The sequence below is a fragment of the Ischnura elegans genome, chromosome 3 (assembly GCF_921293095.1).
Source record: "Ischnura elegans chromosome 3, ioIscEleg1.1, whole genome shotgun sequence".
Taxonomy (NCBI): domain Eukaryota; kingdom Metazoa; phylum Arthropoda; class Insecta; order Odonata; family Coenagrionidae; genus Ischnura; species Ischnura elegans.
The window spans coordinates 59,581,017-59,606,213 of NC_060248.1; the positions used below are offsets into that span (position 1 = coordinate 59,581,017).

Here is a 25,197-nt window from a genome sequence, read left to right on the forward strand (position 1 = left end):
CACCGTGGGGTGTCGTTATATCGAGGTTTCACTGTAATACACTTCAATGTGTTTAAGGCATCTCCCGAACATCTCTGGAGGCTCTCTCGGGCAACTAAACGCTTTACAACACCACCAATTCCATCACATGGGGATTTTCCATATGGGTGCATAAATTTCACTTTCACATCATGTTCTTCCTCGTGTTTAGAAATCACTAATCCAAAAAACCAGTGGTCATCATAAGCACATGCAATGTTCAAGTTTGTTAAGATCTGTGAAAAAGTGATTAAATGAGTCCCACTGAACTGGAGTTGTACAAAGTTAGCCTCACTTTCACAGAAGAAGTATGGTCTTCCAAACCCTTGGTGATGGAAGAGCTGGCAGAGCAATTGTATTACTTATAGATATGCAGCAGGTTGTCATCAATATCCACATTCCTTGATGGCAACTGGAGTATTAAATTTCTATTTCACTGGGAGAGATAATGCTGACATTATGTGCCACATTGTTTTCTCCCCTGCCTCACGTATGATTGTATTACATGACAAACTTGAGAAGGTAATACAATCCCACCTATTCAGCATCACTTTTCAGTGTTATTCCATCTCCCCAAGGAATAAGAGAATTAAGTGCAACCTCTAAGTACATTGGGAAGAATAAAATGTTACAATGTATCACAGTGAGGGCATGATAAATCAAAATAGATTCTAGGGTACTACTTTTAGTCTTCTGCCAAATCTTCTTGTGTGAAGATGCTCCATGGGTGTCCAAGTTTATTCTGTGTGTACGATCCGTGTATTTTTACCTGTACATTAATTGTGTGTGCAATGAGTTAGGCGAAGCTGCTCATTGTGCACTTCAACATTAAAAAAGGTTGGTGTCTCCACTATGCTTCAAAATGAGCAAATATTTTAACTGTGCAGCATCGAAAAGTAACTGCATCTGATTGCCTAAAAAAAACCTACACACCAGTGGTGCAACTGAACAAAATTGAGATAATTAGTATACTTGAAAAACAGCTGTTATCTCTCAGAAGTGGTGTACCTGGGGAAGTCCTATCCAATGTCTGCGAACATCACAGAATATACTATTTGAAAAAGTATGAAACCTACCAAATATATTGTCTTGATCCTTTTAACAGCAACAAGAAGAAAATATCAAAATCACTGAGAAATGTAAGTCTTGAATTTGCAGAAAAGGCCTGTAAAATCCCAATTCTTCGGAAATTAGTGCCAGGAATGAAAATATGCCAGCCATGTAGGGAGGAAGTACAGAAACACTCCAGGTTTGGAAATGAGCTTTCCGATGTTGAAGAAGTAGATAGTGACAGCAATGATAGTATTTTGAATTTTGAAACAACAGTATCCCAAGAAAAATCAACTGAGCTACTTAACAGAACGCTGCAAGATAGAGAGGAGTCACCTTTAAAATTTCATGGCATATCATCTCACAGAAGGTCAACCTACGCTAAAAGGAAAGTAGAGTCAGCATGCAGTAATTTTAAAAGGAAAGTTAAAAGAGTTCTTGATAAAGAATTATCTCCAGAAAAGGATGACCCAAAACTGCCAAAAGAACTACTTCAGAAAGTTCATGATATGGATGTGCTCATAGACTTAATCAAACAAAAAGTTGACACATCAAGCACTCATCAAGGAAAGGTACATCTGTTATCATTGGTACCAACTTCATGGAGCAGGAAGAAAGTAATGGAAGAGTTTCATGTGAGTGAGTACATTGCCCGCCAAGCAAGAGAACTTTTCAGAGACAATGGAAAATTGGCTGCACCTGAATTGAGAAAAGGGAAGGCAAATATAAAACATTACAATTAGTTAGTACTTTCTATAAAAGTGAAGAGTACTCCAGAATGATACCTGGAAAGAAAGATTCCATTAGTATCTCCAAAAATGTACATGTTCAGAAGAGATTATTACTTGCTAACTTGAAGGAATAGTATTCCACTTTTAAATTTGACTTCCCCAGAATTAAAATTGGCTTTTCTAACTTCTGCAACCTAGGTCCAAAATGGTTTGTGGTAGCAGGTTCTCCTGGAACGCATTCAGTGTGTGTTTGCACAATTCATTAAAATGTCAACTTACTGCTTAGTGCCTGTAATATAGAGGAAACAAGCCAGGACCTAATTGGTTATTTAGTGTGCTCTAGAAAAAATAGGGACTGTATACTGCGACATTGCTCTCAGTGTCCTTCACGTGAAAAGTTGAAAAGCTTACTGCTGAAAAAGCTTGAAGAATGTGACCCCGGAGATGAAGTTTCATACAGTCAGTGGGTTTCCCGTGACAGATCTCAACTGGTGAACTTCACTGCGACATTTGATGAGTACTGATTAACTTTAATTGAAAGAGTGGAAAAACTGGTGCCCCATTCATTTATTACGAAGGTACAGGCAAACTACCTTAAGCAAATGAAAGAAAATCTTGGACCCCATGATGCAGTTGTTCTCCTTGACTTCAATGAGAACTACTCATATGTTATCAAAGATGAGGCACAAGGGTATCACTGGACAAGGGATAGTTGTACGGTACACCCTGTTGTGATTTATACTCGAGATCACCTGACTAAACAGCTTATTATTTCCAGTTTATGCATCTTGTCAGATAATTTGGAGCATGATGTAGCTTTTGTTTATGAAACCCAAAGAATAATATTTTGCTTGGTGAAGGAAAATTTTACGTGAGTCAAAAAATTGAGTTACTTTAGTGATGGTTGTGCAGGACGGTACAAGAACTGCAAAAAATTTCTCAATCTTTGCAAGCATTACCAGGATTTCTCTTTAATGGCATCATGGACATTCTTTGCTACAAGCCATGTAAAATCCCCATGTGATGGAATTGGTGGTATTGTAAAGCGTTTAGTTGCCCGAGAGAGCCTCCAGAGATGTTCGGGAGATGCCTTAAACACATTGAAGTGTATTATTTAAATAATTTTATTTAAATAAGTATTTCCATTTATCCTCTTAATGCACAGTAAGAGTCTAATGTATGTTGATACCAATTTGTCCCTATGCTAAACACTTGAAAAAATGGGTAAATTCCAGGAAAAAGCATCATTTCACATTTCTGAGCCATTTGGACTCTTTTCCCCTCAGCTGCCACAAGCCAAGTATTGTTATTAAAAAAATTGTATGAACAAGAGCCACATTCACTAGACTACATGTTTGGTCTTAGATTTACTGACCAATATTTCAAATATATCCTCATGAAGGTATGGATACACTTATACTTATTGTCTTACAGTACGTGTCCGAAGTCCCTCACACGGGGGCAGAAAAAAAAGTAAAACCTGAAATACTCATAGTGGCAGTCAAAACACCACCATTTTTATTTCACAGTATATTGGAGCACATATTAACCTTCAATTTAAAAAAAAATTGGATGAGTTAACTGCTCTGCCTTTTGGTGATAATTCTGAAAATATGAAGTAATGTTTTTGAGCTAAAAAAATCGGTTAATTAACAACTGTTGACATCATTTTGGCTAACATAACAATGCAAGGGGAATAAAAGACATTATTATGGAAGCTATGCACTTGGATAGATAAGGGGTCAAAATTTCATTCAAATATATTATGTGGTTTCTGAGTTATGAATTTTTACGCTGTGCCCTGCACTCTGGAATTTGACTCCCACTAGCGCCACTTCTGAGCAAACATATCAAACTTTGACTCCTCATATCTTGCAAACTATGAGAGTGAGAGAGGAAATATTTTACATTGGTCATTAGATAGGTGATAGTAGCTAGTGATAAAAATTTCATTAAAATCCGAGTCGGTGGGTGTCATTTTGAATATTTCTGGGTGATTTGACGTGGAATGACCCATCATTATTTACAGACGGTATTGTTTGGGACCTAATAAAAAGTGTGCAAAATCAGGGAAAATGTAAAATGGGGGAATGTAAAATCGAGGTTTCACTGTAGTTCTAAAAAATTCCAGTTTCAATGAGCACAAACTTCAGAGATCATGGCTTGAAACATTCAACTATGCTTTCACATCATTCTGCAAAACATTTTATCTGTTGAACTTACGTGGGCACACAGGCATGTGTAAAGTGAAAATATGAATCCTAATAATAATTTCCAACAAAACCAAAATTTTACAAATTGGCAATTACATACATACATGAATATTTTCTTCATTTAAATAAATAAAATCCCAATCTTTTCCTCTTCTGGCAGATAAATACGCTGAATATATCAATTTTGTGGAATGATTTTCTTCTGATCACATAAAATTGATCCATTTTCAATGAGAGGTTCTCCTTTCAAGCCAGCTAAGTGAGACCCACTTTATGATTAATTCTCATTACATTTAATTACTAATTATCTTTGCTTATGGCATTTTTCAATTATAATCCTTTTATTCTATAGAGCAGGATATAGGATAATTATAACCAGAAAAAGAAAACACAATATACCAGAGAATAAAAATAGTATGTAATTTCGTGAGGAATATATTGGAAAAAAACATCGACACCTGAGGAAGACCATGAGGTAAGCACTGTACAGTACTTTGGGTCAATAAAGAAAGATAAATTGAAGTAGAAAATCAGGGAAATATATGTACTAGCTTGGGAATTGGAGAGATCAGGAAAGGTAGAAATGGACAACTGCAGCATGGGCCGATTGGTTACCTGGCCACAATGTGGACAAAGGACCCCAATGGGAAAATTCCCCCATACTCCCATCGAAAAAAGTGAAGGGATAAAATCAAAAGGGGAGCAAACAATGGAGTCCATATCCCCAATGCGCCTTGATAATTTCCATGCTTGAAATTTGACAAGTGTAAGAAGAAAGACCAATGGGCAGATCAAAGGCCGTAACTGCAGCAGGGGTTTGGCATGTTCTTTCATTTTACAGTTCACGTACAAACAGGATGTAAGAAAAATGGAAGATGCTGAAAGAGCTCAAGGACCCTGAGACTGTCTGGGGCTTTCAGCCCTGAGACCCAGCAGTGCCTGGGGCCCTGGTGGGGATTCCCATCCACCTGCCAGTGGCGTATCCAGGAATTTTGTTCGGAGGAGGGAGGGGTAGAGGGAAGGTTGTCCAAAACCAACTTGTTTTTTTTTTAGGGGGAAAATTTTTGAAAAACAGCGTACTAAGTAATGGGTTTTAAACTAATTTTAACACTTTTCATAATCAAAAAAACTTCATTTGTTAAAAAAGTACATATTTTGTAAATTCATGATTTTTCAATATTTTGTTTTCTTTTATGAAGGAAAATAATTGTGTTTTTATATTTCGGAGGGGGTTCGGATCCCTCCACCACCTGACTATGCCTCTGCCACCTGCCCTGGCCAGTCTGCCCCTGGGCTGCAGTGCATGAATCTTAGGATGGCATCACTATGAATGAATGAAAAATCATGAGAGAGCAGTCACACTTACCCCTAAAAGATCAGCTTTTTTGTCAAGTGTGATTTCAAGCCTAAGTCCAGTGAGTGTTTCAGTGGTGGTTATGAGCACCACGCCATACCATCTCTCCTTGCCGGCTCTAGTGCCTTCATAAGAGAAAACACTGGGACAAGGGGAAGCAGGATGGGGTCCTCTCGGTCCTCGTCTCTCTTGTGTGGCAGTCACCTGCCTAGGCTTTTGGGTCTTGGGCAGAGGCCTCGAAGAATGGGCCCCAGCAATGTCTTCGTCTTCTTCAGCACTATCAAATCCAAACGATGCCTCCAAATCTTCTGGGCTCCTAGAGGAGTAAATGGGATCCTCAACCGACTCACCTCGAGGGAACTCCATGGGTCTCGCAAAGTCACTATCTTGGTCACTTTTATTCTCGTCAGTCCCGTAACTGTCCCTTGAGTTACCTGCGACAGACTCCCGGTGATACTCGGGATTTGTTGATTTGTGTGAAACACTGTCCCGTGAGTTATCCACGTAACTGGGCTGAGAATAATCATCCACCGGATTTGGGCGTCGATCAGCAGGAGTCTGTTGGGAATCCTCGACCACAGTGTCTCTGGGACGACTGACGTCTGTGCCACGTGAATTGCCAATGTTAGTGTCCCTGTGGTGATCGACTGTACTGGTCATGGGGTGGTGCACCACTGACTCCCTATTGCCACCAGTCAGTGTGTCTCTGGAGTTGGGAATCATCGTCTCCCGTAGATGCTCACGTAGTTCATCATCTGCATGGCCACTATTGGTGTGATGAGAATTGTCATGTGTTGGAGATCGAACATCACCTGTACCACTTGAAAAACCACTTGAAGTTCCGCGATTGTCAGCGGTCACGTGGTCCCGTGAGTTATGAGATGCTGCCACCCGAGAATTATCGTACCCGTCATCGCTAAAACGGTTCGCCATGGTATCCCTGTTGCGCTCTGGCACTGTATCCCGATAAGGGGTAACTTCAGGTTCATGAGAACTAAGCGAGATCGGGTCCCTAGATTCTTCCCTGCTATTACCAGAATAAGCGTCCCTCGAAGGGTCGCTGGAGATCGTAGATGCTTCCTTTCTCCTGTACGGCAGCTCTTCATCATCAGTGGAATAACCGCGTTTGTTGGACGAGGAAGCCGAACTACTTCCGGTATAATCGCGCTCTGGAACAGAGGAACCACGACTGGGGACCGAAGAACCACGGTCGGGGACTGACGAACCACGGTCGGGGACTGAAGAACCGCGGCTGGGGACGGAAGAACCGTGGACCGGAACCGACGAACCGCGAGCCGGGACCGACGAACCGCGGGACGGGATTGACGAACTGCCGCCGTCATATCTAGTGTCGGGAAGTTCATCGCGTTGCCTGCCGGGAGTGGAGATGACGTCGCTCCTGGTGTCCGTCCTCCTTGGTGGCGGATTCATTGCGGAGTGCGGTCTGTCACTGTCGCGATTGTTCCCGACCCCGAAGCTGACTCCTTCCTCATATTGGGGACGCCGATGTGATCCAGTGTCCGCTGGGGCGACGCGAGATGGCGTGACCGGCCGAATGTCGTCCCTGGAATAACCTGCGAGACGAAGAATGGGATATTACAACTTTCACCTCATGAAAAAGTAAATCAATTTTGGTTTTCACATTCATATTCTTCCCGGGTTTTCCACCGAGCAAGGTTGGACATAATCGCCAATATTCGATGTCCAACTCATGAGCGAACTCAGAAAGCCGTCGATTCCAATACAGTTCTCGGGTTGAGCATTGAAACCAGCTGACCAGGGGAAATAAGCGAAAAGAATTCCTCACTTTTTGTTGAGGGAGAATGCAAGATATTGAAGCAAAGCCTATTAATATCACGAGGAGAATCTCTAAGAAGTATAGCAAAAATATACTGCTGCAAGAAAAATGCAGAGAGCGACTGGTATGATGGGTAAAAAGAGAATTTTCTGAGATATCAATTAAAACATGATTGAAACAGAAGTTTTACTTTCTTCATTTCATGGCAGAATCAGTTTTACAAATTAAAATTGAAAGCCATAACAGAAGATATGTCATATAAGGATAAAACTAAGTAAACAACTAAGTAAAATATTACGTTTCCAGCGAGGGGCAGCTTACCCCCCCCCCCTGAAGCAAAAATCTCCTAAGTCTTTAAGAACAATTAGAACTGAATTGAAACGAAAGTATTCAACAAATTTTCTTTAAACCCATGAAAAATGATATCTATTAGTAGGTATAAGATATGTAACTAAAATAAAACTTTTTTTCAAGGAAATTATCTCATAAACTAATGTCACATCTTGGCTTGCCACCCAAGTTATGATCCTGGGTACGCCCTTGAATCTGCAGGTTGTACAAAAGTATCCTAAGAATTTCATATGAATACAGTAACAATTGAAGGTTAATATAATATTAACACTAATGTCAAATGAAGACGATTTGCCAAATGTGATCGAAGTCAGTGACCCTAGGGGCGATCGTCTCAGTGAATGAACCCCTACCTTTTCATGGAAGAATAAACTTTAATAAATCATAAGTCGGAGACATAATAGACGTCATGGCTTAGATCAGCGGTTCCCAACCTTTTTTTCTCTTTCCGGACCACTTTATGTGTATATAAGCTATGTTTTACCCCCAAAATTGTAACTTGAACATTTTATGCAAACATTTCCTGGTTAAGAGATACACATAGTGTCTGGCGTCAGCCATTACCGATTATGTTTGGCGTACGCCCAAGAAATACGCGTAGCACCGGTTGGGAACCGCTGGCTTAGATCGATAAAGGAGAGTACTAAATTAGTAACATATAAAACATAGGAAGCATAATAGGAAGCGTTCCATCCGCAAAATGTAATGACTGACCCGTATCCACTCCAGAGCTTCTGGACGCTTCCCGAGGACTCCCAGAAACTACCGTCCTTGGCCCATCGTCGGTGGGTCTCCTCACTGTCCCCCCTGGGTCACGGGCCGAGTGTGACGTCACCGCCGCCGGCCGGTCCCTCGACTCCTCGTCCCGGGTGCGACCGGCAGAAGAGTACCCCCCTCCGCTGCTCACGGGACTCGTCCGTCTCTCCTGGGGCTCAAACACGGCATCCTCCACACCTTCGGACACGTCCCTCCGACCGGCTAACACGTCCTCCACGTAGGTGACCGTGCGGTCCACGTCTCGTGGCAGCGGGATCGGCTCGGAGTGTCTCGTGTCGGATCCTCGGGAGTTGTAGGAGGAGAGGGGGGGCTCGGGGAATTGGGGGACTGCCGGCCGGACTCCTCGGACGGACTCGCCGACCCCTATGCCGGCAACGGGCGCCGTGTCAGAGATGTAGTGGTCAACGGCCATCACGTTCTGGGCGAGGGAAGGTGACATGAGGGTCATTACCAAGACTGCGAGGGAGAGGAACTTCTCCATCTGAAATGAACACAAATGACAACGCTGTAATCGTGGCCGTAACTAGGGAATTCGGCTTCGAGGGTACGAATATTGTCTTTAATTTCGTAAAAAGTGTTATCCTGGAGTTTTATTTCAACTAAAATCTGAATGAAACTTCATGGAATTATAATTTTTCGTTCCGCCAAATATGCCCTCTCTGTGTTAAATTTTTATTTTTCGGAATTCGCGAACATCCTTGTCCCCAACTCTTTAAATACTTCCAGGGGGAGAGGGGAAAAAGATATCTTGAGCTACATTTACTTTTATCGTAATGAAAAATAATAGTCACAAGCAAAGTTAAAGAAATTTTAATTAAAACTGATTATAAATATATACTAGACAATGCCACCTTATGACATAAAAAAGTTACAATTGCGGTTCTGCAATATTAGAAAATGCCGACGGCCCCGCAAGGGAGGGCGCGTCCGCTGTGTACCCGCCACTGGCCGTGGATAGGGATCTCGGCTTCGAGGGTACGAATATTATCTTCAATTTTGAAAAAAGAGTTATCCTGGGGTTTTATTTCAGTCAAAATCTGAATAAAAGCCTATGGAATTTTAATTTGTTGTTTCACCAAAAATACCACCTCCGTTTTTCATTTCCATTTTTCGGAATTCGTCAACATCCTTGCCCTGAACTTTTAAAATACTTCCAGGGGTCTGAAGGTAAAGTTTAGGGCAGGTTACTTGAACGTTTTTCAAAATTTCAGAATCATAACAAATTAGGGATGATATGATTAAAAAACAGTCCCAGCGTCACATCTCAAGTGATCACTTGGTCACAAAATCATAAAATATTAAATATTTGCTAAAATGTCCATCAATTTGAATTCAAAATATAGGTCGGACGTAATGTGCTACGGTGTTATGACAACCGCGGACTGAAGTGAAAAGTAGTTGCACTTTTCAACAAGTATTTCCACGATAATTTTTTCAAATTATTGTGAAAAAGTGCGAAGTTGTCGAAAGTGATCAATATTTTATTTATATATGACTTGAAAAACTGCTGCTTAGCAACGAAAAACTATACATTCAAATAAATTGATCTTTAACTCACATGAAATTTCTCACGTTTGTACTCTTATGGATGATTCCAAGCATGTATTTTTCTCTCTCATGGTTTTTCCTATGCGCTAAAACAAAGCAAGACGTGTGAAATTCCTACCTTAACTTTAAAAACATTGGATCCTTTTCATTATAATAAAGTACGTGGGGAATATTTCTTTTTTTTACTGCAAAAATACTTCAAGGACTTCAAGTGATCAAGTGTTAAGTTTTCCACGTCCCATTAATGGGAGCATGCACCAATATCACTATAATAAAAGGGGCAAACTTCCAGCCGGTCTCCCTTAATACAGTTGGAGATGGAACTAAAATATATAACTCGGTTCTCAGGAAAATGTCTTATCGAAGGTAGTTAGGAGGCTTTTAATTTGAAGGTTGTACATTTCGATTAAATTTCGATGATAATGATGGCGAAGATAAAAGCGAATTTACTTGAGATTATATTTGGAAGGTTGAACCACTTGACAGACAACCTTGGTGACTACTTCACTCGGAATGGTTTCCGTAAAACGCTCTCGTCAACGGTGAAATTTCCTGATTAGCCTTGAACCATGTCACTTACGGAAATTAAGAATTGGAAAGTCATTGACGCGCCAGCGAGGAAATCTTACACTTACCCCCGTAATTGCGATCAATTTTCCGATAAACAATATTTTCAAGTTATGTTTTTTGGGTGATTTTTCCTACTTACAAAAAATTATAAGTATTCATCAGCACATGAGGCAGGATTTAATTTCAGAAAGCTATAAACCTTGCGTTTCTCTGGTATTTTCGCCTCTGAGAAAGAAATGAAATTCGTCACTGGTGCTGAAAGAAAGATATCTGGAAAGAGTTTATCGTTTTATTTTAGTTGAATACTAGCTCTAAGAAATATGCCCAATAATGCCTTGTAGATTCACGCTCAAACTCGATGCGGCCACAAGCAGGGGTGCCGACTTACAAAAAATATTGGGGGGGCCCAGACCGGGGATCTTGTCCCGGGAAATCTTATAAGTAGTGAGTTTTAAGTTTTTTTTAAGTATTTTAGAAGAGTCACATAATGAAAATTAGAACCCTGATAACTCGAATCTCGATATCTGGACATTCCGGCGAAAATCGACAAGCCTGAGACATTTTTTCCTCACACCCATAACGAATTTTTGAGGAGGCTCGGGCCCCCTCAGGCCCCATGGAGTCGGCGCCACTGGCCACAAGCTAATAATAATTTTTTTAGAACCAATATCCTTGATAGTGGTAAGGAATACTGCGCTACATTTGAATGATAAATGGAAAATTTATGTTTTATTTCATCTGAGCTGATGAAACCGAAAGATTTCATCAGAGAATGATAATATTAAAACATCATTCTTGAAGTCAAAATTCTGCAAATACATTTTCATGTACTTCGCCGTGAGCAATTTTCCTTTACTAAAATAATAATGAAATTCCCCACAGAGGTCGTTAGCTTCTCTCTCTTTCACACGCAAGTTACAGAAGCCACATCGAATATTCTTCTACCACACATTTTCGGAAGGGACTCATTGGCTCAAAACAGTTGGAGGAATCGAGTGCTACCTATGAATGAAATTATATATTTATCATCGATGATTTATCGCGCTTAAATCATTTTAGCGTGTTGCATGAGCGGCAATACCTAGAGAAATCAATTTTGAAAGAATTGATGGCTTTAAAACCCAACTTGACAAGCAGTACTGCTGCCATGAAATTATGCAAGACTAAATACGCATTTGCCGGGCTTATTACACTCCGCGATCGTCACGTTTTCAAGGAAAGAGTGCGACGATCACAAAAGGCAGGCATATCGTCTGGAAGATCGTTGTATACTCCGATGGATAAGTGATAGGTACTGTTCGTATTTGCCATTTGAAGCGGTGAAGCGTGAAGGTCACTAGAAGCCGCCTAGGTAACTGGAAAATGGAAAAGTGTAATATTTATTTCCTGAGAGAAAACTCCAGGACCGTTTGTTCTACTGTAAACGCTCAATACCCCTCATTGAAGTATTGTTATTTAATTGTCCCAGAGTTCTGAATCATTTCATTTTTGCTCCCATCCCACTCTTTCAGAATTTAGAATGTTTCACAATATTACAGAAGCCGATGTGTCTATCATATACTGATTCCGACTTTTATGGTTTTCTAGATGTCAATTTAATTTGGAGGGCGTGATAATCTATATTTATGAAAGATAATGGTGGCAATAAAAGTAATACTGGCATTAATGACCAATATTCTTTAATGACAGATCATGAGAATATGCTTACGGGTTCCTTAGCTCTTGAAGGCGCGAAATAAATGTACATATTTTGTCAACGGCGACCAAATGAGAGTTCATAAGAGAGTTTTTCATAAATGGCGTAAGGGCTCAAGGGGAGCTCTTAAGGGATACAACACACCGGGGCCGGGAACCAAGTCAGAGACTTATACGCCCGATCACCCGGGGAGGGGCAGGAGAGGAAGGAAAAGGAAAGAGGCGCCGCCGCGATAGGAGCCCGTCGACGCCTCTGGGGTAGGATAGGTTCGGAAGGGATGGGACGGGGAAAAACACCTCAACGCTATAGAAGCGAAGAGGGCCCAACTAAATAGCGAAGCCAGGCAAAGCCATTAATGTGCCAGCGATTTTAGAGGATTTTCCTATGAGGAAGAAAAATCCATCGATCAAATCGCTATATTTCATAAGCAAATTAAGTTTTTCATAAGTTCATTAATGAAATTCATCATTGTTATGAACTGATATGCCTCTGCGTGATTTTCAACCTTTATTCAGTTAATGTCACGGTTAGCGCTGGCCAGAAATTAACACATCGGCACTAGAAATGTTGACTTGCATTTTGAGCGATCGAAATTAAAATTCAAAACGAATAGGTGAGTGATATTTTAAATTCTGCGTCAGCAGTTAGACAAGATTTTCCAAAAGGAAGCTAGATGTAAATAGCATTGATATCACTTCCATATAAGAAGAGGCATAATATGATGCAGTTATTAACATTATTTTGACCGATCGAAATTAAAATTCAAAACGAATAGGTGAGTGATATTTTAAATTCTGCGTCAGCAGTGAGACAAGATTTTCCAAAAGGAAGCTAGATGTAAATAACATTGATATCACTTCCATATAAGAAGAGGCATAATATGATGCAGTTATTAACATTATTTTGACCATCTGCATTTACGAATGTATAATAAAATAAAACTCATCGTATTTGTTGGCGTAAGAAAAGAACGGTTTTTCTTTCGAGACTTCAGTTATCAGCGACAAGGTGAGTGTACCGCCAAACTGACATCTTTCCACGCATCGTATCACACTCATTTCTCGAGGAGGCGTATGCGACTGATGACTGAGTGAATTGAGTCCATGGAAAATTAGAGCCAATGCCCTGAGGCAACGGAGATATTAGGTGAAAGGATGAATTGAATTCCCGATAATGATACTAAATGAGAGATCAAACTCTGAAATTACTGCTAACCGAAATAATTAGTCAGCAGCGTGACATCAATTGCTCAAATCTAGTGGGTCAATTCTTATGGCCCACTTTCGTGAGCGAGAGAACGGGGAGAGTCAAAAATCCATGTGTTTATTGGCATATTTGGCGGACGTAGATGAAATCTTTTACCAAAAACATGTGCAAATCTGGCAGGATTTCGGTCATCACGAGAGATTTCACAGTATTAATTTAGTTTGACACGTTGCGTACCAGGATTTTTAAATGCAGAGGTACGGCGTCGGAGTGTTGAGATAGAAAATGTGTGTCAATGTGGGCGAAAAGTCTTGTGTTTGAATATGAATGCATTAAAAAGCTAATGTTTAAAATATAACTTTACTTAATCAAACTTTACGATACGTCCATTCACAGTAAGAAACGAAGTATAACTGAAAACGTAATACCAAATACCTATAGTATAATTCATTGTCTCGGGCGTGATTTCATGGAATCGCACTAACATAATAAAATGTAAAAAACTTTGTAATTTCACGTAAATTTAATACTGCAAGATTTAGGCTTTGTCGTGGCACGTTTCTCTGTTTTCGATGCAAATAAGTAACGTCATGGAGAAATTATCAGAGCCGGAACGCATTTTCCTTAACTTTTTTAGAAGTGAGATATTACTTTTTATATTTTTATGGCAAGTTATTATTTACATTTCATAACAATTTTTTTTGCTCTGATTCCGAATGTATACATTAGAATTTTGAGGCAACAAAATTATTAAAAGTGTTTTTTGACTATTATGTCTTTTGTTAACCAGTGGCCGAACGGCTTTCCGGTACCATGACATCACTGATTGCAAATGTACCAGATGATGATGACAAGCCATGTCGAAATCTAGGTCGTACGGTATTAAAATTATATGGAATTTCAAAGTTTCATACATTTCATTATACCTATAGCATACCTAAGATTGTTTAAATTGTCGCGCCATAGCAACGAGAATCTTCGTCATCGATCCGGAATGCTAGGGAAATCAATGACAATGATTCTCGCCATTCGTGGGCAGAGTGTAAAGGGCAACCTTAATAATGTTTACCTAAAATTTTAGAGGATGATTAAAACCGTTGTTATCAATTCTCGAATTTAAATTCACTAATTGAATTGACCGTTGCTCTGAACTGATTTTCTTTGGCGTGATTTTCGACCGTTAAGAAGTTAAAATTTCGGTTGCATCGTGCTATGGATAGCAATTGCCAGATATTATCTTATCGGCCCTCTAAACCTCATCTAAAATCGGGTTTCCACGACGGTGTTGGGTGCGTATTGTTCGCGGCAAAATTTTCCTTCAGCACTGAGGATAGCGGGTGAACCCGCTGAAGCGTTTGCAAGATTCTTTGTGAGTGTCCTTTTCTATGTGTTTCTATGTTTTTATTAGTGTTTATTTTGTCCGTTACATACTTATACTATCGCGTAGTGCGCTTTCCTCAAGACTATATATATATAGTCAAGACTATATCTATATATCTATATATATAATTCACATTCATATAGGAAATGATGATGATTATATTTTGAATTTATTCACCTCCAAATGATGTATCTGATTACTTTTTTGTTGAATTAATAGCCAAAAATGACACATAGGTTACCATTCACTATTTTTAGTTCGGATAGAAACGATAAAATGATAAGAACTAGCCATCGTACGAATTGATAGAGGTATTTTAAATCGGGAAAAGAAAAATATTCATGATATCATAAAATTCTGCCATTGTTAAAATTTTCCCAAAGTATTTTTAAATTTAAATTTTATATCCAATTCACCCTAAGGGTTAGATGGAAGATGGGACTTTCTCGTCCCAGTCGCGTCCAATAAAGTTGAATTATTATTATTCTATTATTATAATAACGGATGGTTCCCTAACAACTCCCGCTACACGCCTTTTTAGGTGACTTCGGGGGGAGTATGTTAACGCACAACAAACACCAGCACTTGTCAACTGTATCTCTTTTCACCTCTCCCTCATCGGCTACAAAAATACAGCATGAAATAGTGGCTTTTAATTTTTACTTGGAAGACTGAAACTTTTCCAGGAATGAGAGATTTCAACGACTGATTATTACCTTCGCACCAAAGCAATCATCGAAGCTATAATTCAAGAATTTATTTATTAAATTCATTTTGGTTGGTATAACTTCAGCCACGATTCTAAATATATGTATTAACTCATTTACAAAAAAACTAATTGTCACCCGTAAGAATGAAATTAATGATTCTCAGAACATTATGCGTTAAATAAGGGTTGCGCATCATATACAACAGGCTGAATGAAAATATAATGAGTTGACGAAAGATTTTCCCACAAATACTAATGAATCAAAAGAAAAAAAAATAAATAAGCACATGATAAATTCTTGTTGTATCCAGTAAACACGTATTATGATGTACGTGAGAAATAGTTTGGATAGAAAAAGATAAATCATAGAGCAAGGACTGTATTTTTTCATGTTTTGAATATGAATGCAGTATAGTCATAACCCGTTGAAAATAATTCATATTTTCCCATAAATTAATGTATTTAACATATTAAAGTGATATTAAAATTGTGATTCTACATATTAAATATAGAAATGTCTTCAATTTCATTCAAATGACCGCGTAATATTAATACAAAATATGAATCAAATATGAAAAATATGTTTTCACACAAGCTGTATAGGGCGAAATTTGTCAAATTGAAGATATTAAGTTAATTACTGCGGGAATATACATTTCATTTTGAAAGAAAAACTGACATCAAGTCCATTGTGGCAAACCAATTGTGAAAAAAATTAAACGCAGCCACATCATCGTGCTACTTTTTGAGGTACTTATCAGTAAACAAATGTCTTGATTGAAGTCAAATTATGCTAGTTGCATGAAAGTGCCGGTCTACTCAAATAAGTGAAACAAGAATTAGCTAAAAACATAGATTGAATAATCCACCTTCTTGAGTATCCTAATTTTGATTTTTTGCCTCTTTTATTGTCATCTGTGATAGAATAACGTTTTTCAATAAAAATACGAAAGTAACTTGTTTTGGATTTTGCATTCGTGATCCCACCATTTTATTTTGGTTTATGCTTTCACCTACAAATCACCTTAATTTTTATATCAGTACAGTACATAGGGCAAGTTAAACGAATAATACTACTCCAAGTTTTATACTGCTTTCAGTTTTTTTCAGTCAAAGTGGGAAGTGAAGCGGATCAGAAGCAATTATTTTCTACGTTTTATGGAGGCCAGGGTCGTGTTGGGGCTGGATAAGAATGCTGGGAGGGCGGGGCAGACTAGGGCGGCCGAGCATCAAGGACAGCCATCACAACTATAAATAAAAATAAATCCAACACTTTCATTCGAGCCCATTCCTGTTACTTATTGTCCCTATGCATGTATCCCTTTGATTCAAAGTAGCTGTACACACAAGAAGAAATGTCAGGAAATGGTCCCATAGTTCTGAATAATGTTTGTTGCATGGAAGTTCCTCAAATAAGCCGAGGAAAAAATTTCTGAAAAATACTAGGATTGAATAATCCAACCTCTTTTGTATTATAATTTGGATTTTAACTGGAAAAATGCCTAAAATTCAATTTTGTATCCATTTGATCTGAATAATTGGCAGTGCTTTAACACCCCCCGCTTCACGCTCTTTGAGGTGACTTGAGGTCGTAAGTTGACGCACTAAACACTTGACAATTGTAGCTCTTTTCACATCTCCCTTAAGAGCAAAAAAAAGACAGCTTGTTATAAAAGCTTTTCATTTTTACTTGGAAGTTATCTTCTAGGAATGAGAGATTTCAACGACAGAGTGTAATTATTATCCTCGTACCAAAGCAATGATCGAAGCTATAATTCAAGAGTTTATTCATTAAATTCATTTTTGTAGCCATAACTTCAGCCAAAATTCTGAAGATGTGCATTTCCTGATTCCCACAAAATTGAGTGGCATTAAATTTTGTGGGAATGTGGAATGAAGAATCAAGCCGTAATTTCTTTAGCAGTAGATTATCCGTTGAAAAATACATCTACGGAAAATACAGGGCGTGGCAGAAAGAAAGAAAAATTCAAACTTCAATAAAGGAGGGTGTAGGTCTGTGTCCTACTTGAAGGGCAAGGCCGACATCTGAAGGCCCCAAATACATCCGCATCGTCTCCTTGCCTGTCAAAAGGAATAATCGCAAAAAACAGAAGATTCCTGAGGCTGCTGAGGCGAATCGAAAGAACATAATGTATTGATTTTTTAAACTCCGGATATCCAGTGATTCGACTGAAGGTTTTGTTGAAAAAGCAGACTAACTACATCGATAATATCTATAGTCTCTTATTACACTATTTATTGACATATCGATGTAGTTAGTTTGCTATTCCAACACTTCCTTTTAAAGTAACTACACACCAGTAAAATCTATTGTAAGCATGCCGTGGAAGCGTCCTGACCCATAACCTGTTAAAATTATCGTCGATCAGATAGAATGATAACGTTTTTACATTGAATAAATAGGATACACAAAACAAATATAAAGTGAACTTGCAAGAAACAGAATTGACTACTGAGCGAGGGTTCCAAATTGCAAATGTCTTTAAGGAAAAATAATATTTTTTCAAGCAAATAACTTTAAAAACTAATAAACAGCTGCTACAGTTTCCTTAAAATGCGGGTTTCATTCACTTTTTCCGTGCTTAAATCTTACCTATAACTTGAACAACCATGGCTTGCCCCCCACCCCCCTAGTATTGATCATGGGTACGCCCTAGATGCAAGTAAGAATTTCACTAATTATTAGCCTTCAAAGTGTACCTTGAAAACTCAAGAAAGACAGCACTTTTTCTGTGATACCATTCCAATTTATCCGACTGCCTTCAGTAACAGCATTTACTTTTCTCATTTTAGACTACACCAAAAAATTCTCATCAATGTACTCTTTTTATTCAAAAGTGAAGCTTATGCATGAAAACTGGTAATATTAAAATCAATGAATTAATTAATCACGGAAAAGATTAATCCATCGTCTATAGAATAGAAAAATTTGCGTCCAAAGCCATTTACAAAATTACAATCGTTTCTATTGATGCTCTTTAATAATAACTCTTGATAAATATAGTACTATACAGTGCTTATATGAGTAGAAGATTAAAGATTTCCGATTACACGGAAGCAGGAGCTGTACACATTTGCAGAAGATGACCATCCCCACACCTTGAACTTTTGCCCTCGCCTCCTCCTGGATGTCCCGCAAAAGCCGTTGCTTCATTGCCAGATCATCTTTTTCTCAAATCCCTCTCGCCCACACCTTCTCCTCCGTCAAACGGGTTGATTGGTGCCTAACTCAAGCCGTAAGAGACATCGGCTGTGAGCAACCGGTTCTTAAAAGATCGCAACGCTCCAACCATAACGTATAATCGATTCTTTTTTGTGGCCTATTGCTCCAAAAAAAATCACTAAAAGTATTTAATAAAAACGTAGACTTTCAGCATTAAAAAATGGGTTTTTCAATGTTCTTATAATTATATCTTTTCAGCTTCCAACAGCTCGTAAATTATGAGGCAATTTCTTTGCGCGAGTGATTACAACGGACGATTTCTTACGTCCAAAACACTGATAGCCCTCGCTTGGATTGTGAGAGGTAGAATCATGCGGGCCAAAAATCAAGTGGCACGTCCTGCAGCCATTACAAAATGGTGGATAATAATGCGAGAGAATCATAGGGCGATTTTCCGGTGCAACAAGTTGATAGCGCACGCGGTGAAGTGGGAAGATAGGCTCATTCACAACCAGGTACAAGAGTTGGCGGGGCTTTTATTTCGTGAGCTTGAAAATTCCTCATAGAAATAGTGAAGTAACTGATTATGAGTGACCTCTTTTGAAAAAATATCGAGGCCACTATTACTGCTAAAATTGTAAAACATAAAATGTAACTATAAAGTAATTCAAGGAGAGTGAAGGATTATTTGAATTTGGAATCGCCCAAGGAGAAATACTCGTTTCGTAAACGGTAATTTTTACCCAATGGGGAAAATGGTAATAACTTTGTACATCAGTTTTCAGTAAGTAACAATATTTTTTAATTAAGAAGAGTTCAGCTGCCCTTAACGTTGGCAGTGCCTGATCGAAAAGGTAATAGGTAATCTTAAAGAGATAATTAGTTGGCAAGCAGTAGGCGTTGATTTTATAGTGTCAAGTGAAGATTAGACTTGGGAGCGTCATGTGTAACAAACAGCAGCAGTAGAAAGCGGGCAGATGAAAGGCGACATTCTTTGCCTACTGCGTGTATTTCTTTGGGGTTATTGTAGATTCAGTAGATGGACAGATTTTATTCACACAGAAATGATGAGAGGGCAATGGATCTTCCAGAACTTTGAAATAAAACTACTAACATAATCATAAAGAAAGGTAGTATTGTACTATTATTTTCTTTTCCGACAAAGGTATGGCATATGTAACGTGATTATCAAAGAAATAAATTGTTTACGAGATAAAGTATGGCAAAACTTAGGTTTTTCATTTTAAAAGCGAATTTCATGTTACCTAAGGCATGATAATCTTATTTGGTATAAATTATATCGCGATTGAAAGTTTTCAATATCTGCTGAGGCTTAAATTTTCGTGCAAATTCTGTTAACTAGCATGTTTCCCTCGAGGCTGATCGAAATTTCATTAATGTAGTTTGACTTAAGAGAATTCCATTCAAATATTACTGATGCTTTTGACATACAGAATTATGCTGAACCATTCCCTGCCTTTCAGAAGAACGAGATCGATTGCTTTTGGCGTTTCGAAGTTTTATGAGATGCTAAATTTCCACCTTATAATTTAGCATGCACGTGAACAAAATTAGAAATCAAAAGAGTCCTTCTTAAATTTCAAAGAGGGTAAGATTTTGGTGACATTCAGTAGCAAGGTTTACGAAATGTAATCTGCGTATATTTTCTTCCTACGAATTTGCCCTCTCGTTTTTTTAAGTAGGTACTTCAACTCGTCGCATTCACTTTTGAACACCATTATAACTACGTAAACGACATTAGGGTTTTACTATTACCATTGATAAAAAAAGTGCAGTAATTAGACAAAATTATGGGTACATTATTTTGACTCACGCTAGGTTTCCGTTAGGTGAGCACTCGCACATTATACACACACCCACACACACACACAAAATAATGACGATCAAAAAACGCTTTGTGAACGCTTAGAAAATATCAACGTGTGTGAGGAAAATTAAAAATTTTTACAATACAGTATTAGTGGTTGCAAAAAAATTGGCAACTTTTGGCTCGCGAAATGATAATTTGCGTCTGCTCAAAGAAGCTGCTCTTCTCTCAGCCACATGAACACGATTTTAGATCAATTCCGCGGAACGAAAACTCACACCGTTCATTCAGGCCAATAAAAATGGCTATAAATTTACCTTTTAAAGCGACCAATATACACAGGTTATTTTTACACAGGTTTTAAATAGCTACGGTATTTAATTCTTGGACGTTTTATCGAATAAATGGTCGCTAAATGCTAACGGGGAAATCTCAAAAAAGAATAATTAGGCTCCGTTTTTCATTTCTCTTCGAGGTGTAGAAGAAAATATCCGAGCACAAGTTAGCGGTATACCTTAACGGGGTTACCCGCAGGAGCACAAAAGGCAAAGATATCTTAGCGGAAAGATATCATTCCCTTTGAACAAGGGCAAAATTTGCTGAGTAAATAGATGTCAAGGGAGTCGACTGCTATATTACCAATAATTCGGGGGATTTCATTTTGCATGCGCATAAATTTTTATTTCTCAACTAAAAGAATACAATTTTATAATTAAAAAACGATGTTTCCATGTAAAATTTCTTTGTAATAATGATCTCGATGGTAGGAGGACGACAGGTCAGGAATGCTTCTTCATCAAAGAAAATATATCACAATTTAGTTTTTCGATGCATACCAAATCTATTTTCCAGGATGATTATGGGTAGTTAAGGAGAAGGAACTTAAAAATGGATAGTTTGATACTAGGCTTGGTGAAATTGTTTCATGCTGAATCAAAGAAACCTTGCAAAATTTCACATAAATGCACATTTATACCAATTGATATTCAGTGTTTTTTTATTCAACAAGAAGGAACTTTAAATAAGATGTCCAGTAAAAGTGATTTAAAACCTCCATTTAGTTAGTATTCCTCCCCAGTGGCGCAGCGAAGGGGGGGTTTTGGAGGGATAAACCCCCCCCCCCCCCCAGAGCTCACAGAAATTTTTAAGTTAAATCTATTTTACTTAATTGGATTAATATTGCTAATAGAATAGTGTGAGGATTTATAAAATATCCCTCAGAAGACCGTAAAAATTACCGTTTTGAACCATTTATCTTAATTTTTTCCGGCGGAAGGCCTCCGCACCTCCATCTTACCCTGAAGGGTATGCAATACCCTCAATCCCCCCAGTATTAGTTGCGCCTCAAAACCCCCCCTAGCCTTAATTCTTGGCTGTGCCCCTGTTCCTCCCATGGTTACGCTCAGGTTGATCGCAAGACTGCAAGATAATGGATAAACGCGGTCAGCGATCATCTTCCAGCGAAGTCAGAATTCGCATTAATGGCGAGGATTCAGCTTGACCCGCAAAGCAGCATTCTGGTTTTCAAAAGGCATTCGTGGGGCTGTCTTCCCTTGATCCAGTGAGATCCAGTTATCATCCTCCGATGCCCACGTCAACGTCCCGGAAGGGCCTGAAAAACCTAGCGTCTGGTAATCGCCGCCAATCTTATGGCTTGAGTATCCTCCGGGTGCACTAAGAAACCGTATACACACAGCAATTTACCCCTCAACTCTCTTTTAAGCACATCAGTAATAATCCACCATATACGGAGAAAGATACTGAAGATCACACTGAAGAAAAAAGTAAGAAAAGAGAATCCATGTACCGAGAAAAACGTTGGCAGAAACGTTCTCGACCAAAGCAGTATCTGCAAAGCTAAATGATAGCCAATGTATGTACGAAATAAGAACACTTATTAAGTAAGATATTAATTAATTAATGAGCAAGCTCGTTGGAGGGTCAAATTTAAGGTAAATGTGTTCTCTTTCCACAAATTTATTTTTATTAATAGGTTTCATCTCCACCCAACATATAATAAAGGAATGGGTACAAATATTGTTGTCTTGTATCTGATGTCCTTGTTGTACTACCATGAATGATGCAGTTCTCCGTTAAATCGGTTAGGTTGACGATATGTCTTTTGCTATTGCCTACGTTGCCAGAAATGTGTTCATCTACGAAATCAGCGAATAAATCGTCTCTACTCCAAAGTTCAATTATAATCTATCGCCCATGGGTATTAGACTCAAAATTTAGAAATCGAGAGATTGATGACCAAAAACTATTAAGAATACCTGAGCAGTAACGAACTTTAATGAAGAAATGCATGGCAAAACTCGGCAGTGAAATCGCAGCACGTGAATTATTTGAACGAAGCATTCTATTTACTCTGTGTGAAAATTTTCAAGAGGGCAAACATGAAACATTTCCCAATAGAGAGGAATAGAGGAACATACGTCCAATAATTATGACATCAAAGATGAGATACGCATCCCAATTAAAACCCAGAACCAAATTTATCATTCAAATCATTATTTGCTAAAATTCGGAAACTTATAGAAACTATACTATTGCCCTAGCAAATACCTTAAGGATAGATTCTTGAGAATCATGAAACACTTGTATACTTCAGCCAATATGTAAAAGATATGAAGGTAAAACTGATGAACCAAACATTAAAATTTACATTCCTCTTAGGTTGATTCCACTGCATCACCACTCAATTGGAAGTAAAAATATATAAGCGTTGACGCGGACAAGTATGAGCTATTAATCAAATTATTTTGGAGTTGATTAAACTTCTTTTTATCTTTGTACTATTATTCTTTACATCGATGAAAAGTAATGCGATCGTGACTGCTCATTGACAAGAAATAAACTTAACCATTTTTTCTTCTTATTGGAAGGTTTCTGGGCACTCCCAGTCTTTTTCATTTCATCTCTTAGTTTTATTTCATATTTACCTACCGCTAAAGTTGCAGGAAAATATGAAGAAGTTTCTAAAAACCATTCCTTCCTCTTCAGCCCGCCCAAAATGTCCGTCTTATTTCTCTTTCTTTCGCCCTTTCCCCGTGTTTTCCCGCTAATAACCCACTTCCACACCATAGCCTCACGTCGTCTCACCATGCGTCATTCACACACGTTCTCAACACTTACCGCCAAGGATTTTCCTTCCCTCTGCTTACAAACCCAAACACTTTTCGATCACCTCCGAGTTTCCTCGGCCAAGAACACCCTTCCCCATTTCTCTCCAACCACATTTCTCATGAAGCGAAATGATTTTGGATGCACGTTTTCTCGAAGTAGCAAGGATTGTGCAATTTTTGGCCGCGTATCATCAATAACATGTCACTCTTCGAAGTTCTCCCGCTGTTTTCACCATAAAAAATACTAATATTGACCCAAAGTTATTAAACACCAAATGCTTCAGCGACGATACTTTCCTGCTTGGCAACTGTTTCCCTCTGGCACGAGGGAATGAAGTATTTCGAGTAAATTAAATAAAAACTTTTGGGCTGTGTCGCCGCGTCAATTTTTGGGTGGCCCCAATGTTTCCCGACCGATTCTATTCGCTTCCTCAAGGGAATCTGATGAGGTGGGAATTTAAATTCATATATATAACGGTATCCGTGTCAGAGGGTGGAGGGAGGAAGCAATAGGTTGAAGGAATTGGTTGTTGATTATTTTTCCGGATAATGGGTTGCAAATGCAAAGGTTATTTTAAGGCCGGTGACCCTGTTAAAATTGTTCTTCTAACAGAATTAAGAAGAACAATTTTAACAAGAACACATTTTTATTTAACATGATGAGAACCCACGAAAGTTTTAACGAAGTATTTCGAGTATCATTTTTACCATTATTTCTTAATGCTTTATTTACTATTTATTGCTTTAAATATAATATTTATTACTTAATTCAACTCATTCTTTTCACCCACAGCAGGAAATTAAGCCAAATATGCCCCCTTGGTGAAAAAATATATCCCCAGCCTAATAGCTATATTACTTGTCTCACATTCTTGAACAAAGGGAAGACAATGATTAAATTTAGATTTGAAATATTTCACGCAGCATGATAAATCCTTTCTTAGGTTGATGCTAGTGAGTTTCTTAATGTTATTGTTTTCCTATCCAAATGGAAATCATTCTTTCCTACCTCTTTTCTAGCACAAAGGAATTCATAACAACAAAGTCCACCTATTACGAGATATTTCATTCAATATATGATGCAATAACGCCCCAACTCCATATTGTTGACCTAGTATAGTTCCAAAATAACCCTGAATTCAATGTCGTGTTGAAAAACTAACCTGAACTGTAAGTACAAAGGTGAAAATGAGTCTAAAAAATGTACCGTATAATTATTAAGTTTGACAATGGAGCGTTCTCAAGGCACGCGACAGTGTGTGGGCGGTTCCGAGAAAGCCGTGAATGAATTGTAGGAGAAGAATAAAACTCTGCGGAGAAGGGAGTGACATGTGCCTTGCCCTTGGAGTTTGCCGAAAGAAGAATATAATGAGCATACGGATGGAATTCAATCTGGCCACTATTAGGTATTTTCAAGACATTAGACACCGAATCATTTGCATGCTATGACCCCCACTCAATGGGCTTTGGTTGGTAGCCTAAGAGGGCGCACAACATTCAACCGTCCTTCTTTTGTACAGCTTCCTGACGCATTTCTTGTTTAAAACGTATTATTTGTCAGCCTCGGTGGCTACTGAGATTTGTCATCGCCCACCATACCTAAGATCGCGGGTTCATATCTCGCCTGTATAGGTCGTCGCTATCCAGGGCATGGT

The 25,197-nt window shown here is 38.5% G+C and overlaps 1 protein-coding gene across 2 annotated transcripts in view; it reads right to left on the bottom strand.

Annotated features, from left to right (window-relative positions):
• The window catches only part of LOC124155875, a 75,462-nt gene that overhangs the window by 24,901 nt on the left and 25,364 nt on the right, over window positions 1–25,197 (bottom strand). For both annotated transcript variants that reach the window (XM_046530037.1, XM_046530038.1), the window contains exons 2-3: window positions 8,230–8,773; window positions 5,379–6,940 (exon numbers count right to left, since the gene is read on the bottom strand). In XM_046530037.1, the coding sequence (XP_046385993.1) occupies window positions 5,379–6,940; window positions 8,230–8,773 (2,106 nt within the window). The remainder of the gene's footprint in view (window positions 1–5,378; window positions 6,941–8,229; window positions 8,774–25,197) is intronic.